The sequence below is a fragment of the Hibiscus syriacus genome, unplaced genomic scaffold (genome assembly GCF_006381635.1).
Source record: "Hibiscus syriacus cultivar Baekdansim isolate YM2019G1 unplaced genomic scaffold, ASM638163v2 tig00112079_pilon, whole genome shotgun sequence".
Classification (NCBI taxonomy): domain Eukaryota; kingdom Viridiplantae; phylum Streptophyta; class Magnoliopsida; order Malvales; family Malvaceae; genus Hibiscus; species Hibiscus syriacus.
In genome coordinates, this window is record NW_024063250.1 from 93,130 (window position 1) to 110,538 (window position 17,409).

At 35.7% G+C, this 17,409-nt stretch overlaps 1 protein-coding gene across 2 annotated transcripts; it reads right to left on the reverse strand.

Annotated features, from left to right (window-relative positions):
• Positions 1-11,417: 11,417 nt before the first annotated feature.
• Positions 11,418-13,842, reverse strand: LOC120174398 (photosynthetic NDH subunit of lumenal location 4, chloroplastic-like). Of its 2 annotated transcripts, none has more exons than XM_039181262.1 (6): positions 13,349-13,842; positions 12,516-12,608; positions 12,033-12,093; positions 11,872-11,940; positions 11,589-11,725; positions 11,418-11,518 (listed from the first exon to the last, which is right to left on the reverse strand). In XM_039181262.1, the coding sequence occupies exons 1-5, from the start codon at positions 13,829-13,831 to the stop codon at positions 11,646-11,648; spliced, it is 786 nt and encodes a 261-aa protein (XP_039037193.1). In that variant the 5' UTR covers positions 13,832-13,842; the 3' UTR covers positions 11,418-11,518; positions 11,589-11,645. The 2 variants fall into 2 exon arrangements, with proteins under 2 accessions (XP_039037193.1, XP_039037192.1); XM_039181261.1 differs by having other exon boundaries at positions 11,469-11,518; positions 11,585-11,725.
• Between the last annotated feature and the right edge of the window lie 3,567 nt (positions 13,843-17,409).

The window sequence follows — 17,409 nt, forward strand, 5'->3', positions numbered from 1 at the left end:
AATTCTTTGATTCTAGAGTTATAGTGAGATATTGAAGATAATGAAGTGTTATAGTGTTTAAAAAGGGTTTACATATGTATGGATAAGTTTAAGGGCACGAGGAGAGGTAAATAATTACAGTTTGGGGTAAAGTGTTGGAAATTTTTGGGCTAAGAAGCATTTTCTGGGTAAGTGGTATCCGTACCTGTTGAGTAGGTACCGATACTGCAAGACAATTTATGAGGAAATGATGCATGGGGTATCGATAACTGTATGAACATTATCGATACTCTATGGAGGAGGTATCGATACCTATGTGGAGGGTATCGATACTAGGGAACATCGAAGCTAATTTTGGTATCGATACCGGGGTAGGGTATCAGTACCCTATCATAGAGGTATCGATGTTGTGAGAGTAGTACTGATACTACTTAAGTTGGAAAGTTGAATTGGAGTTTATTTAGCATTGATATGAATCATATCAAGTAATTTGAATATCAACATTCATTAAATTGAGATTTGTGTAGATATCGATCGAAAGCAAAGTTCAGACCAGTCGACAAGTATTAGGCATCGAGAAAAAGATAAGAGAACGATATTCAATAGTGAGGCCAGGTGAATGCTAACTACTAGGTATAATAAGTTTTATGGAAATAAGGATTGCGATGAGTCTATTTCCATATTAAAGCGTATAAATTCATGAATACAAGAATGTGTTTGTTATAATTTATATATGTGCATAAGTATGACATAGGTTACGTGATTTATGTAAATATAAGAGAGTGAAACATAAATTATAAGGTATGATCTAAGTTATTATATACATATATGATATATATTATTAAACCAGATAAATGTGATTAATAAAAGAAGAATACAAACTATGTGAATATAAGTATATGTAATAGGATATATAACTATGAGATAGAAGAATGTTATATGATATATATATGATTAAATAAGTAGAATAATGATTAAGATTTATATTGTGTGAATATGACTTGTATGCATTATATGTCATATGAACATAAGAGGACAAAACCTAAATTATATGATATGAGATAAGTGAAGGTATGTATATATAATAGATGTTATGAAATAAGATATATATGGTTACATGAGATATATGAGAAGAGGTATATATGATTATGTGAAAAAGAATACAAGCATATGTTAAGCCATGCTATATGTAACTATGAGCTTATATAAATATGTGATATGAATGTGTATATGTGATATGAATGTTTATATGTGAAATGCCATAAGTGACAATGCCCATGTTATGTGTAATGAGAGCTAGATGTATAGTTGGCATGCCAAGAGTCGAGGGTTCTATGTGGTCCTTCGGGACATAGTGGTCATTCGGGACATTTCTACGCCGTCTTTCGGGACAAATTCATATGCCCCTAGTGGGATCTTATACGAGCTGTGGTGATAGCATATGTGCACAACTCTATGTACTCACATATCTATAGTTCTCACATGTGTACATGGGCTAATAAAGAGATAATAACAAATATATGTTTGTGATATGAAAATGTTATAGAAATGATATGATGTTGTGTGTATAGTGTTTGATTAAGAAGGTTAAGTATAAAAGTAAGTGATTAAAATATAAGACTGTTAATGATGATTTATGTGTATGTATGTATTTCTTGTTATATGATCTGATATGACTTTATATGATATGATGAAATGAAGTGATTTTGTATAACATGATAGAATAAAACATGCATGCATTGTTAAATGTTATAAAGTGCATTATAAGTTTTATATGCCTCACTAAGTCATCGACTTAGCGTGTGAATGCTTCACATGTAGGTTTGGAAAGTGAGAAGAGAAGCTAAGAGGAGCAACATAGGTCAGTATATTTCTTACGAAGTTCAGATCAGAAAAGTAATTATTAATATGTATTTTGTTCTTTTGAATATAGTTGACATGCACTATTAGATTTGAGTTGAATATGGTCTGATATGTTTTGTAAAACTAATTGATCTTAATTAAAGTAAAGTATTCATTTTCTTAAATGATGAATTTAAAATTTTGTTGAATTGTAAAGAAAAGCGTTTTGAAAAGTCAATGTGACACCTTGGACTCAGATCCAGGTCGGGTACGGGTTGGGGGTGTTACAACTAACCTGAGATTCAGGGCGTTATAACTCTTCCCTCTTAATAAGAAATTTTATCCTTGAAAATTTTACCTGGGTAGAAAATATGTGGATACTGGAGTTGCATAACCTCCTTAGTTTCCTAAGTGGCTTCCTCAACTTCATGATTCCTCCAAAGCACTTTTACTAAGGGAATTTTCTTATTTCTTAATTCTTTCACCTCTTTGGCTAGAATCCGAATCAGTTCATCTTCATAGGTCATGTAAGAGCTTAACTCCACTTGTTCTAAGTGTAAGACATGCAATGGATCATATCAATACCTTTAAAGCATAGACACATAGAACACATTATGAATAAGTTCCAGCTCTGGGGTAAGGGTAAACGATAGGCTACTGGCCTGATCCGCTCATGCACTTCATAAGGACCAATGAAACATGGGGTCAACTTTCCTTTGTGCCCAAACCAGAGTATTTTCTTCCACAGAGACACCTTGAGGAAAACTTTGTAGTCCACCGCAAACTCGATTTCCTTTCTTTTCAAATCTACATAAGACCTCTACCTATCTGATGCTTGTTTTAGTCTACTTTGAATTATTCTGACCTTTTCCTCAGTTTCTCTAATCAGATATGGTTTTACTATGTTTCCTTCATTATGCTTGGTCTAACAGAGAAGAGTTCTAGACTTATGTCTATACAGAGCTTTAAACGAGGCCATCTAGATGCTCTACTGATAATTGTTATTATAGGCGAACTCTACTAAAGGCAGGTGATCCTCCCAACTACCCTTAAAATCAATAATAACGTATCTTAGCATGTCCTCAAGAACTTGAATAACGTACTCTGACTGACCATCGATCTGAGGATGAAAAGCGATGCTAAAATGAAGTTTGGTACCTAGAGAAACATGAAGAGCTTCCCAAAACCAAGAAATAAACCTAAGATCTCAGTCTGAAATGATAGAGGTCTGAACTCCATACAACATCACCATCTCTTGGACATAGAGTTGTGCTAACCTTTCCAAAGTAAAGTCCATCATATCCGGAAAGAAGTGAGCAGACTTAGTCAACTAATCTACTATCACCCAAATTGCATCATGCTTACGTCTGGTCATTGGTAACCTCGTCACAAAATCCATAGTTACTCTATCCCACTTCCATTGTGGAATCTGAATCGACTGAAGTAACCCCAAGGGAACCCGATGTTCTGTTTTAACTTGCTGACACACTGAACATTTTACAACGAACTCAAACATCTCTCTCTTCATAACCCGCCAAAAATACAACGGTTGAAGCTCTTGATACATCTTATTGCTTCCCTGGTGAACTGAAAGTGGACTGCAATGGGCTTCGAGAAGGATCTTATTACGCAATTGCTCAACCTTAGGGACATATAATCTCCCCCTAAAGAATAACATTTCACTATCTTGCAACTCAAATCCTAGGGCTTCACCTCGGTGGACTAGCTCTACACGAGCTCTTAAGCGACTATTTGAGCTTTGCAGTCTCTTAACTTCACTCACTAACTCGGGTTTTACTCTGAGCTCAGCTAATAAACCCCCATTATTGGATATGCTCAGGTGTGCTAATAAGTCCCTCAACTCTGATATCGACTTCCGACTTAGCATATCAGCTACGATGTTTGCTTTCTATGGTGATAATCAATAACACAATCATAGTCCTTTAACAGTTCAAACCATCTACATTGCCTTAAGTTTAACTTCTTATAGGTAATTAGATACTTCAAGCTCTTGTGGTTAGTGAAAATATGGCATTTCTCTTCATACATATAATATCTTCAAATCTTGAACATGAATACTATAACTACAAGCTCTAGGTCATGAGTGGGATAATTCCAGTCGTGAGGCTTAAACTGACGGGATGCATAAGCCACCACATTTTCCTCTTGCATCAACACGTACCCAAGACCATTTATCGAAGCATCACTATACACAACGAACTCTTTTCCCGACTCTGGCTGAGTTAAGACTGGGGCTTGGGTTAGAAGGGTTTTCAACTACTCAAAGTTACTTTATTGCTTCTCACCCCACATATATGAAACTCCTTTCTAAGTAATTTAGTCATTAGGGCTACCATCATCGAGAAACCCTTAACAAATCGACGATAATAGCCTACAAGACCCAAGAAACTTCGTACCTCTGTTACGCTCTTTGGTGGCTCCCACTCAAGTACCACACGAATCTTCTGAGGACCAGCTTGAATATCATCTGCTGTGTAACATCCTTAGTCCGTATATGACTCGTAATACGAGCTACAGATGTCACATCAACTCAACTGACATTTATTGAACTTAAATGCTTAAAAATTTTGTTTCATTTAATAATTTCCTTTTTAACTTTAAAAACTTTTTTCTTAATCATATAAATTTATAAAATATTGTTTGATCATTGAAAACAAATCCGATTTTAGTTAGTAATTAGGCAGTTCAGTGTTGTTTCATATCCATATACAACTGCCTAATATCGCTTGATTTTAAACCATTTAAAATATAACATTTATATTATTCACTCATAAATATGATTAATACTAAAATTAGACAAAACTAAAGAAAATAAGCATAATTACTATTACAAACCCTTTTAAAATAAATCTGATAAAGCAACCCAATAGATATAATGTACATGCCACTAATAAGTCAAAGTCAGGATGCCTTGCTAATACTATCGGTAGGTTTAATTTCTCATAAGATGCTGGCAAGCTCCTCACTTCACGTCCACTACTTTATTTGAACCTACACAATAAAATCATCACGCGCTAAGTAAAACTAAGTGAGACAAAATTATAGCTAAAATATAAAATCCATAAAATATAAAACAATAAACTAAAAATTTTAAATAAAAACTTCAAACCAGGTTAGTCAGGTCGTTTTCCTTCTGAAAACCTGAAAATCATCATCACATGATTTTATCATAAATCATATAAGTCTTTATCAAATATCATAAATAACTTTTGTTCTTTTTCATTCAAACATATTTCATAACTTTCTTTTCAATTCTATGTCCTTTTTTTATATACTATCATAACTTCTACACTTACTGTTATAGTCCAATGTATATATAAGAGAATACAAGGTGTGTGAGTATAAGGTGCGCACTAAGCACAACACGATGCCAAATCATAATTGAAACTGCAATTTGATGCACATCAGTGCAATCATAACCTGAGCACCAACGGTGCTGAACATTGGTACACGAGTGTACCAAACCTGAACTGATAACTGATAATTGATAACTGATAAGCACTCACTTAATGGAACGCCAAATGTACCTACGACTCTCAATGCAACATACAATGGACTTATATTTATCATTATAGAATCATTTATTAATCTACGTCTGATAACTGTAAAACATCTGATAACTGAAAATCATCTGATAATTGTAAATATCATATAACTGAAAATCATTTGATAACTGTAAATATCGGAAAACTAAAAATCATCTGATAACTGTAAATATTTAATAACCATGAAATGTCTGATAACTGTAAACAATTAGAATCCATTATCATAAATAGCATACTTGGGTAATTTATACCCAAAAATATTATAGAAATATTTCATACTGAAAATTTATAAATCATATTGGAAAATAAAATGACATTGACTTATCGCAAATCATCCTCGATCAGAGTAATTAAATAAATAACATAGAATCATTTGAACAATTTACTTATAAATCAAATATAAGCCTCACTAAGCTTTAAAAATTGCTTCCACTACACAATTTATTAAAATTTCATATTCTGACAGTTTGCACTACCATCAAATAAATGTTATTATGTATTAATCTATTGTTGACGAAAACGGGTAAAGAAAACAAAAAAACACGATAATTTTACGAGGTTCGACAATGTGCTTACGTCCTCGGTGCCTAGGCGGCGCTAGAAGTTTTATTCAATGATATTTTAGGTCTAGGTTACATCTCTATTTATAATAGAAAACCCTGGTACATAATTACAAAATCAACCTTGTACCGTACCACTGAGGCACAGCCCCCGCACACCCAACCCACATAATTCGTAACCCTACAACGAGACTTTCTTTGTAAGGACAGTTGATGTTCGCTTCGCTCACTCCGCTCCATCTCATGTCCTCTTTACTGGTATATTTATGAGCCATACCTAACAAATCTCCACCTTGGCGAATATCCTGCCCCTTGGAAACTTCAATGTGGGTTGGGTTACCTTGCTTCTTTAACAACTCGAAAACATTCAACAAGTCCAAGCAATGCTTGAACTTGTCTGTCGTAACTGGCTTGGTGAACATATCAGCAGCATTCTCATCAGTATGTACCTTCTGAAACAAAACCTCTCCAGATGCAACCAACTCTCTGATCTTGTGGAACCTTACATCAATATGTTTAGTTCTAGCACGATACACCTGATTCTTAGCCAAGTGCATAGCACTTTGATTATCACAAAGCAACTGACCTCCACCTTGTTGAACACCCAACTCCTTCACTAAACCAGTAAGCCATAAAGCTTCTTTTGCAGCTTCAGCCGCTGCCATGTACTCAATTTCAGTTGTAGATAGAGCCACAACAGATTGAACAGTAGACTTCCAACAAATAGGCCCTCCACCAAGAGTAAAGACATACCCTATCGTAGATCTTCTATTATCCAAGTCACCTGCATAGTCTGAATCCACATATCCTACAACCAAAGGATTATCCCGCTGACTCCCAAAAACCAATTCCATGTCCCACAGTACCCTTTAAGTACCGAAAGATCCACTTGACTGCTTCCCAATGTTGCTTACCAGGTTTAGACATGTACTTACAAACTTGACTAACAACATCAGCTAAATCAGGACGAGTACATACCATCGCATACATCAAGTAGCCAACAGCATTAGAATACGGAACCTTTGCCATATCTTCAGCTTCCTTATCTGTCTTAGGGTACTGTTCTGATGAGAGCTTAAAGTGATTTGCCAATGGAGTGCTAACTGGTTTCGCGCTGCTCATCGCAAACCTTTCTAGCATTTTCTCAACATAACCCCATTGAGATAGCTGCGGTTTCCTTGAGTCTCTGTCCCTGCAAATTTCCATTCCAAGAATTTTCTTTGCAGCACCTAAATCTTTCATATCAAATTCCTGACTCAATAAAGTTTTCAAACTGATAACATCATCCATGTTCTTCGCAGCAATCAACATATCATCAACATACAGTAATAGAAAAATAAAAGAACCATCATCAAGGCTCTTAACATAGACACAACAATCATACTCACATCGGTTGTAGCCAATCTTGATCATATATGAGTCAAACCGTTTATACCACTGTCTCGGAGACTGTTTCAACCCGTACAAAGATTTCTTCAATCTGCAAACTAAATGCTCGTTTCCAGGTTGAGTGAAACCTTCAGGTTGCCGCATGTAGATCTGCTCCTCTAAATCACCATGCAAAAAAGCAGTTTTAACATCTATCTGCTCTAAATGCAAATCCCAACTAGCCACCAATGCAAGTACTGCTCGGATTGAAGTGTGCCTGACCACAGGAGAAAAGATTTCATCATAATCAACTCCTTTCTGCTGTGAAAAACCCTTTGCTACCAAACGAGCCTTGAACTTCTCCCCCTCTTTTTCTGTTACTGCTGGTTTCTTCTTATACACCCATTTGCAACCAATCGGCTTCTTACCCTCAAGAAAGGGAACTAACTCCCATGTGCGATTGTGATTCAAAGACTCCATCTCCTCAACCATGGCTGCCATCCACTTGTCGTTTTCCTGACTAGCAACGGCATCATGAAAAGTAACAGGATCATCACTGCTAACAATAAGTGCAAAAGATACCAAGTCTTCAAAACCCAATCTGTTCGGAGGCTTTATATTCGTCTGTCTCACCCTGTCTCTGGCGAGACTATAGTCCTGCAAATCATCCGTAGTGGAACCACCAGAAGTCGGTTGAGAAGTTTCTGGTTTCTCAACTGGAAACTGCTCGAAATCCACCACTGTCGTGTCTTGCTTCTGCTGCAACATGGACTGTTCATCAAAAACGACATCTCTACTAATCACAACTTTCTTTGCAACTGGATCCCAGAACTTGAATCCTTTGACACCTTTCTTGTAACCCAGAAAAATGCACTCCTTCGATTTTGCATCAAGTTTGGATCTCTCATCAGCAGGTACATGCACATAAGCAGGACAACCAAAAATCCGTAAGTTATCAAAACTAACATCATGACCAGTCCATACCTCTTCTGCAACTTTCCTAGCCAACGATGCCCTTGGCGATCTGTTGATAAGGTAACACGCCATGTTAACAGCCTAAGCCTATAAGTGTTTGGGAAGCCCTGCATTCAACCGCAAACATCTGGCTCTTTCATTCAACGACCTGTTCATTCGTTCCGCAACACCATTCTGTTGTGGTGTCTTGCGCACTGTAAAATGCCTCTGAATCCCATGCTTCTTACAGAATTGTAGGAACTGTGAATCTGTGTACTCCGTACCATTGTCAGACCGCAAACACTTGATTTTTCGTCCTGTTTGGTTTTCTACCTCAGCTTTCCACAGCTTGAACTTCTCAAAAACTTCAAATTTCTGTTTCAAAAAATACACCCAAACTTTCCGTGAAAAAATCATCAATAAAAGTAACATAGTACCTAGATCCACCCAAAGACGATGTCGTGGAAGGCCCCCATACATCAGAATGCACATAATCAAGAATCCCTTGAGTTGTGTGCTTCGCAGTCTTAAAACGAACTTTAGTCTGTTTACCAAGAACACAATACTTGCAAAAATCGAGCTTACAGCTTTTGACACCATGCAACAAGTTTCTCTTGTGTAATTCTGCCATACCACGTTCACTAAGATGAGCAAGGTGCATATGCCATAATTTTGTCGTATCATCACAGGACTCAACAGAGTGAACTCCACCTGCAACGGTACTCCCTAACAATCTGTAGATATTCCCTGCAGTCATCTTGCCTTTCATCACAGTCAATGCTCCTTTAACAATCTGAATGGTTTCCCTATCCTCGTCAGCCTTAGGGATAAAACCATTCTTGTGCAAAGTGCCCAATGAAATCAAATTCTTCTTCAAGTCTGGGATATGTCGAACACCACTCAATGTCCGAACGGAGCCATCGTGCATCTTAATTCTGACATCACCAATACCAACAATATTGCAACATCGATCATCACCCAAATAAACCGAACCAGAATTAACCGGCCTGTATGTCGAAAACCATTCCTTATTTGGCGTGATGTGATAAGAACATTCAGAATCAAGAATCCAAGCATCCGTCAATTGTGTCGTTGAAATAGAAAGCATATCATCCTCACTGCAATCAGAATTATCATCCTCGACCACGTTCACAGACTTGGATGAGCCATCACGCTTCTCATCAGTTTGCTTTTTCAACTTCGGACAGTCTCGCTTCATATGTCCCGCCTCCTTGCACTTGTAACAGTGAATCGTCTTCTTATCCCTGGATTTGGATCTGGAATTCCGCTTCCCGGACCTTGCCTTCTCTGGCTTCCATCCACGATCTCTATTACCCTTAACATATAAGCTATCGGCTTGAGAGCTTTCCCCTGCATTCTGCTTCCGTTGGTTGTGAGCCAACAAGGCTGCAGTAATCTCATCAACGTTGATAGTCTCTTTCCCATATGTAAGAGTAGTCACCATGTGTTCGTAAGAGGGAGGCAACGAACACAAAAGAATCATCGCTATGTCTTCATCCTCAATTTTCACATCAAGCCGAACCAGATCAGAAACGATTTGATTGAAGACGTTCACGTATTATGCCAAATCGTGATCGTCCTGCATCTTCAGCCCATACAGCCGCTGCTTCAGATACAGTTTTTTCGTTAAGGATTTGGACATAAACTGACTTTCCAACTTCCTCCAAATTTCGTCTGGAGATAATAGATGCATGACGTGATACATGACCTCGTCCGCCAAGCATAATCGTATGGTTCCTGCCGCTCGCTGCTGCAATTCTTCCCAATCTTTCTCATCCATCGTCGCCGGCTTTGTAGGTCGCAAAGCCTTCAAGATCCCTTGCTGCGCCAATAGATCCTTCACCCTCGTTTGCCATAATCCGAAGTTACCCTGACCATCGAATTTCGCGACTTCGAATTTTGCTCCTGACATATGATACCAATTGTTGACGAAAACGGGTAAAGAAAACAAAAGAACACGAGAATTTTACGAGGTTCGGCAATGTGCTTACGTCCTCGGTGCCTAGGCGGCGCTAGAAGTTTTATTCAATGATATTTTAGGTCTATGTTACATCTCTATTTATAATAGAAAACCCTGGTACATAATTATAAAATCAACCATGTACCGTACAGCGGGGGCGCAGCCCCCCCACCCCCAACCCACATAATTCGTAACCCTACAACGAGACTTTCTTTGTAAGGACAGTTGATGTTTACTTCGCTCACTCCGCTTACTGGTATATTTATGAGCCATACCTAACATCTATATATTTAAAAATCATTCCTTTCCACCACTAAAAACTAGACTCGAGTATGAATCTAATAATATAAGGCACTCTGTCTAGTTCCACTTGTACAATTTATAGCGAATTTTTAAAGTTGACTGAAGAATTTGCTGTCATGATTTCTTACCTATCACTGATTAAAATTTCATATCATTTTGTATACTTCTAGAAATCAATTTCTATTTGTTCTAAACGAAACTAAACTGATATACAAATCCAATGGTATAAAATTTATTCTCTAACATTTTTGTAGAATTTCGGATGATTTTTTAAATTTACTGTTCAAAACATAATTTCTAGGCAGATTTTATCAACTAGTGCCTTGACTTATTCACTAGTTCTATTAACTTACTAAATAAACATATAAACTTGAATCACACTTCACATAACACTAGAGTTACTTCTTAACATAACTCCGACACTGGCTAATCGCAAGCCAATGTTTGATCAAAACATATAAATAAATGAAATGCACTCACCTTTGCCTCACTATCAAATCTTCTCCACGATAATCATCTTGATCCTGCACTTTTTCCTTCCCTTTGAAGCTACTTGAATCACTAAATTTACCGTGGACTGACGACGTCATATAATAAATCAGATTAATAAAATATCATAGTTTTAAGTACACTTAATTTTTTATTAAAATTGAAGTGCTTATAAATCCAAATTTTATGATAAATCAGATTTTCATTTACTATTACATTATGTTGTACATAAATGATAGAACATGTAAATACTCGGTTAACAAAAATGTTTGTGTTTCATAGATTATATTACATCATCTTCACATGCACACGTTTCAAAAACTGGTAATAATATATAAATAAATAAAAACAAAGACCAAGATGTAAAGAGAATAACAAGGTAGCATGGAGCTCAAGACTTTTAGGTGCTTGCTTGCACACCAAACTACTTGGATGATCATTCAGATTGGAGGGAGCTTGCTGGTTCAATCCATCACCTGAAACAGCCTTGGGTTTATCTTGTATATAGGAAACTTATTTTATGTTTCAAAATAAAAGGAAACTCACTTGGATCTCTTTGGATTTCTTTGTTTGTTTTTTTTTTTCTTCTGTTTCTTCGAATCATCATTTTGCATTTCCAGAGTAGATTCCAACGAAGTTAATATCATATAGCAAAGTTGCATTGGCAGGTATGTTGCAGTCACCTGTGTGAAGAGCATCATAGAGTCAGGGAAATAAGGTAATTGTAACCACAATGACTGTCTCACTTAACGTTCATTTATATTTACAATTTGAGGGAGAGGAATGAAAGGTCTAGAATGGTAACTTCCAGTTACACCAAGGAACTCACCGGAAAAGCATCCGGCCGGTTCCGGTCCGTATGCCAAGTTGGGTGGAATCTGAAGCTTGCGTTTTCCACCTGTATCAAAATCAACACCATAACAATTCCCCTAAAATAAAGAAATGCTACAAGTAACTTGCAGACTCTAGTCACTGTCTTCAGATTCTTACCAACTAGCATAGGAGGGACTCCTTCACCCCCTAAAATTCCCTGGTCCAATCCTTTAATGACCTGAAATGATGGCATGATATGAACTTACATTAACAGGGATAAACGAAATCCCAAAAAAAGGACACACGGGTAAATCTTCATTGTTCTCTTTCATTATTATTCCTCTCTCGAAAACCGATACCATTTTCAAGAGGGAGAAAGCAAGGTAGTCACTATGCGTTCGTCCCCAACATAAAATCATCCGTTCATCCCTGGTTGTAATGATAAACTTACGTATTTTTCCATGTTCTTTGAATTGATACAAGTACAATGACAAATAAGCAAGCGAATTTATGATTTATAAGCTCAGTTTTCCATTACAGAAAAAGATTTATCAGCTCAAGGACAAGCAGAAGAAGTGCAACTAGCCAAGACCAATTTTAATTCAGAGGAAAAGATTGACAATGAAACAGCTGTAGATGCATCTATAGGGAAAATTGTACCTTGCGAAGACCGATTCGCATGGTAAGAGGTCTAGCTCGTTTATAGCTACTGTCAAAGACCGTTCCATCAGCAAATCTTGCAGTGTAGTGAATCTTCGCAAAGAAGAAATAAAAAAAGATCTTAGTTCAATCAATCTGATGTAACTTTACATATTCTGCAATCTACAGTGACTATATGAATCATGGAATTCATTCACACTACATATATATGTATATCATTATATCGATATTTACACATTTGGGTGTTCAAAAACTTGCCATGGAAAGTTTCTACTCTTTTTCATTGTGAAGCTTATAAATAGTTCATGGTAGGTTATGTAAAGAAATGAAATAAAAGCAAAATCAAAACATTTCAAGCCAAAAGAAAATATATTTATGTAAAATTAAGTAATGATGACTCTAAAATACAATCGGTTAATGTAAGATTAACAAACTAGAATTCGGTTGTAACCAAAAACCTTACAAGTGAGTAATTTTTAGAGTAATTTGGATAATATTTAAGGTTGAAACCGAAAATATTATATTTTTCATTAAAATTCATATAAATTACATAAATATAAGTAATATTTTAGGTTAAAATCTACCGAAAATCAACATTCTCGGTTGTAAGAGAAATTATTAACGGTTGTATAATATTTTAGATTAGATAAATTAATATTTTAGGTTAAAACCACCACAAATTAGTCGTATGCTAGGCTGCACAGCATAAATACCCACTTAGTACCCTTCTCAACCAAACAAAATCCAAGTTTTGAGGATTGCCAAAAGGAAATATTCAAACAATTTAAAGCAAAATTAAAAGGAACCCAACCAAAAACAAGAAATGAGCTTACATTGACAAGCTCTCCACGCGGAGCTTCCACGCCGGAACCCACAATAACATCACAGTAACCAAGACCAGATCTGGCATAGTTGAGCTCGCATTGAGGTTCCCCTACAGTTGCGTAATACTCGACTCTGGTGGCGTCAGCATTCAATGGCGAGAAAGCAAGAACTGAAGCTGCTAATAGCCCAGCACCCACGTTGAAAACACATTGCTTGGCGGTAGGTTTTGAGTGCAAAGATAGTTTGGCTTCATTCGGAGGTGGCACTGGCAACGAAGATGAACAAGAACAGTAAAAGAATGGCGCTGAAGTGTATTTTGAGTTGGAGATTAGGGGATTTGCAGTTGCAATGGCTAAAGCAGAGGTTGTCCATTTTTCCTTTTTATGGTTCTTTAGATTGGAAACCAGTTTCTTTATATTGGAGAGTTTGGATAGGAAAACGGAAGGAGCCAACTTTGGAGGGAAATTCTGTTCGCTGGATATGGATAACATTGAAGCTTTCTTCCTTTTTCCAATTTGATGGGTAATATAAGACTATCATCAAGTATTTACACTCATAACACTCGTTTCAATTTGTTTTTTCCTTAAAAAAAATTAAAGGGTTTTTACCCCAAAAGTGAATTTTAAAACAATAATTACAGTTTTGTTGAGTATCAAAATTCATTTATTAAAATGTCAAGTTTATCTTCACAATAACACTTTAGTGAATATGATTTTTAAAAAAAAATTCTCGTAAAAAAATATAAAGAAAAAAATTAAGTAAATAAATATTACATTTGTTATATCGTTCGACTATTTATGGAATGTTTAAAGTCACATAGCTAATAAATAAGAGGCTCCGTTACTTTTTTTTTTAGACAAATATTAAATCTAATTTTAATCTTATTTAATGAGAATGAGAAGAAAAAATAGTGCTCTTAGTAAATTTAAAACTCATAATCTAAAAAAATATAAAGAAAAAAAATATGAAAATACAAGTTAACACGCATATAATTATTATATTTTGAATGGTTTGAATGATTAAAAGGTCGTATTTATTCGGGACTTCCTTAATCAATTGATAGCGCACGTACACCATAAACATAACTACTCGAACATAGGACTTCTAGGGAAAACAATGTTCCCTTTTATAGTTCAGGTAAGATAACACGCAATGAACGTCACAAGTATATTGATATGTAAATAAATTTAAGGGTATGTTTGTTTCACTGAAAATAAATTCTAGAAAATAAATTATATTTTTTAGAAAATAGTTTACGGAAATCATTTTCTGATGTTTGGATGATGTTGTGTAAAGTATTTTCTACTGTTTGACAAATTTTCTTGAAAACATTTTCCGAAATCTATTTTTAGTGGAACAAATACATTATAATTTATTTTTTATCTTTTATTTTTATTGAATTAATTTATTACTATAAAATTATATGATGTAAAATGTACATTACAATATTCTTATAATTACATAATTTTTAAAAAAACATTACAAATAAAATACTCAACAAGTTAATGAAGATAACTATGAATTTATTTTTCTCCATTATATGTAATCATGGTTTGAATTTATATTTATAAAAAATATATAATTGAATGAGAAATACAATGAATTTAAAATAAAAATTTTATATTATTTTATTGATGTAAGTTATAATAATCTTTAAAAATAAAAACCCAACACAATTTTTATACAAGAATTATTAAAAACTATCGGATTGAATTAATACTAACAAGAATTTAACTAATATTTTTCAACATGCTCTAATGAATCAAAAGCGAGTCTTTACTTCAAATTTGAAAGAGGGAGTATGAGAATGAAAGAAAAATGACAAAATTCAAAACTGTGAAAAGCAATTATAATATTGTTTTTTTCAATAAATTGTGAATTTCATTATCCAAAAAGCAATGTTCTCCTATAAATAATACAATGTAACTATACAAAGTAACCAGCAGTAACAAGACACCTATACAAAGCACCCCAACCCAACTATGTTATACAATCAATCGATACTCAAATCTATACAAAGAATGATATTTATATGAGTAAAAGCAGTGTAGACAAGCAAAGGTAAAATGGAAATGAAAGGAGATAAACGAAACAGAAAATTGAGAGCAATGTTTACTGGAAACTGAGCAAATTTCTGAAACAAAAAACAATATGGTATTAAAAGCAAGATACGTTTTACATAAGAATGAATAGTGGACAGGCCCACTATTTATACAACAAAGACTAACAAATTAGCCCAACTGAACGGCCCAACTAATTCTGTTACAACAGAATAACAGTTTCAGTTTTACAGCTATACAATACTCTAATATTCTCATAGCACCATGCAATTGGATTACCTCCAAGATACACACAATAACCTGTTGTGGATCTTCTGTCTTCCACCGAAGCTGCCCAGTCTGCATCAGTGTAGCAGACTAAACTGAAGCTGTCAGTTTGTGAGAAAAATAACCCATACTCAAGTGTTCCACTGAGGTATCTTAATATGCGTTTCACTGCCCTCCAATGTGTATCACATGGACTGTTTATGTACTGACTATCCTTATTAACAGCATAGGCTATGTCAGGCCTTGTTAAATACACATATTGTAAACCTCCTATAATGCTTCGATAAAGATGAACATCACCAAACAACTATCCATCATTAGCCTTGAGCTTAGGAGCAAGAACCATAGGCGTGGGAGTTGGAGTTGACTCATCCAAATTTGACCTTTTTAACAACTCAGAAATATATTTTTTCTGATTTAAAAATAAGCCTCTTGGAGAGTGTTCAACTTGCATTCCAAGAAACAATTCTAACTGTCCCAAATCCTTAAGAGAGAATTCCTCATTAATTGCTCACACTATGGCATCCACTTCTATCACCTGACTTCCTGTGATGACTATATCATCTACATACACCATTAACAATATTTGAGAACATGTTGTATTTCTGATAAACAGAGAAGAATCAGCCCTTGAAACAACAAACCCCAAGGTTTCAACTAGAAACTTCCTCAGAGTTTCAAACCATGCTCTAGGTGCTTGTCTAAGTCCATAAAGGCCTTCTTTAAGCAACACACCAACTCCTTCCCATCTTCACTTCTTTACTCAAAACCTGAAGGTTGACACATATATATTTCCTCTGTTAGCCTTCCATTGAGGAATGCATTGTTGATGTCAATTTGTCTAAGTGGCCAGTCCTTCATGACAGCAACTGCTAGAACAGTTCTTATTGTATTTGCTCGAACCACTGGACTAAACGTCTCGGAAAAATTTCTTCCCACCATTTGAGAGTACCCCTTGGCCACTAGACGAGCCTTAAGTCTGTCAACTGACCCATCAGACTTCTTCTTGACTTTAAAAAGCCATTTACAGCCTACTGCTTTGCGTGCTGGTGGCAGAGGCTTTAACTCCCATGTACCATTCTTCATAAGAGCATTATATTCACTATGAACGGCTTCACACCAAGCAGGATGCTGCAATGCTTCATAGACATTTGCTGGCTCTGAATAACTCGTCTCAGCAAGCAATACTTTAGGTTTAAAAACACCAGCTTTGCCACGAGTGACCATAGGATGAGCATTCTGAACTAGCCGTGATAAAGATGGTGGTGGTGGTGATGAAGTAGTGACTTCAACTGATTCTGAGGTGAATGGATGAGATGGGGATGAAATGAATTGTTGTGATGGAGATGATTCATGAGATGAAGATGATGATGTTGATGGTGTAGAAGATGGTAAATTTGAATGGGTAGAATTTGGGGAATAAGGTGAAGATGTGATGAATTGTTGTGATGAATGAGATGGAGATGATTCACGTGATGGAGATGTTGATGATAAAGAAGACGGTAAAGCTGACTTGTGATTGTGTGTGCTAGTAGGGATGAAAAAGAAAAGAATGGAACAACAAGCTATTTTGGGAACAAATATTATTGACACTTAACTGCTTTTGACTGTTTAACATTGGCAGACTAGAAGTGTTAGGATAACTTTGGTGTTGTTGGTAAGGAAACTCACTTTCTTCAAACCTAACATGCCTTGAGACATAGACACGGCCACTGGGTTCTAAACATTTATATCCCTTATGA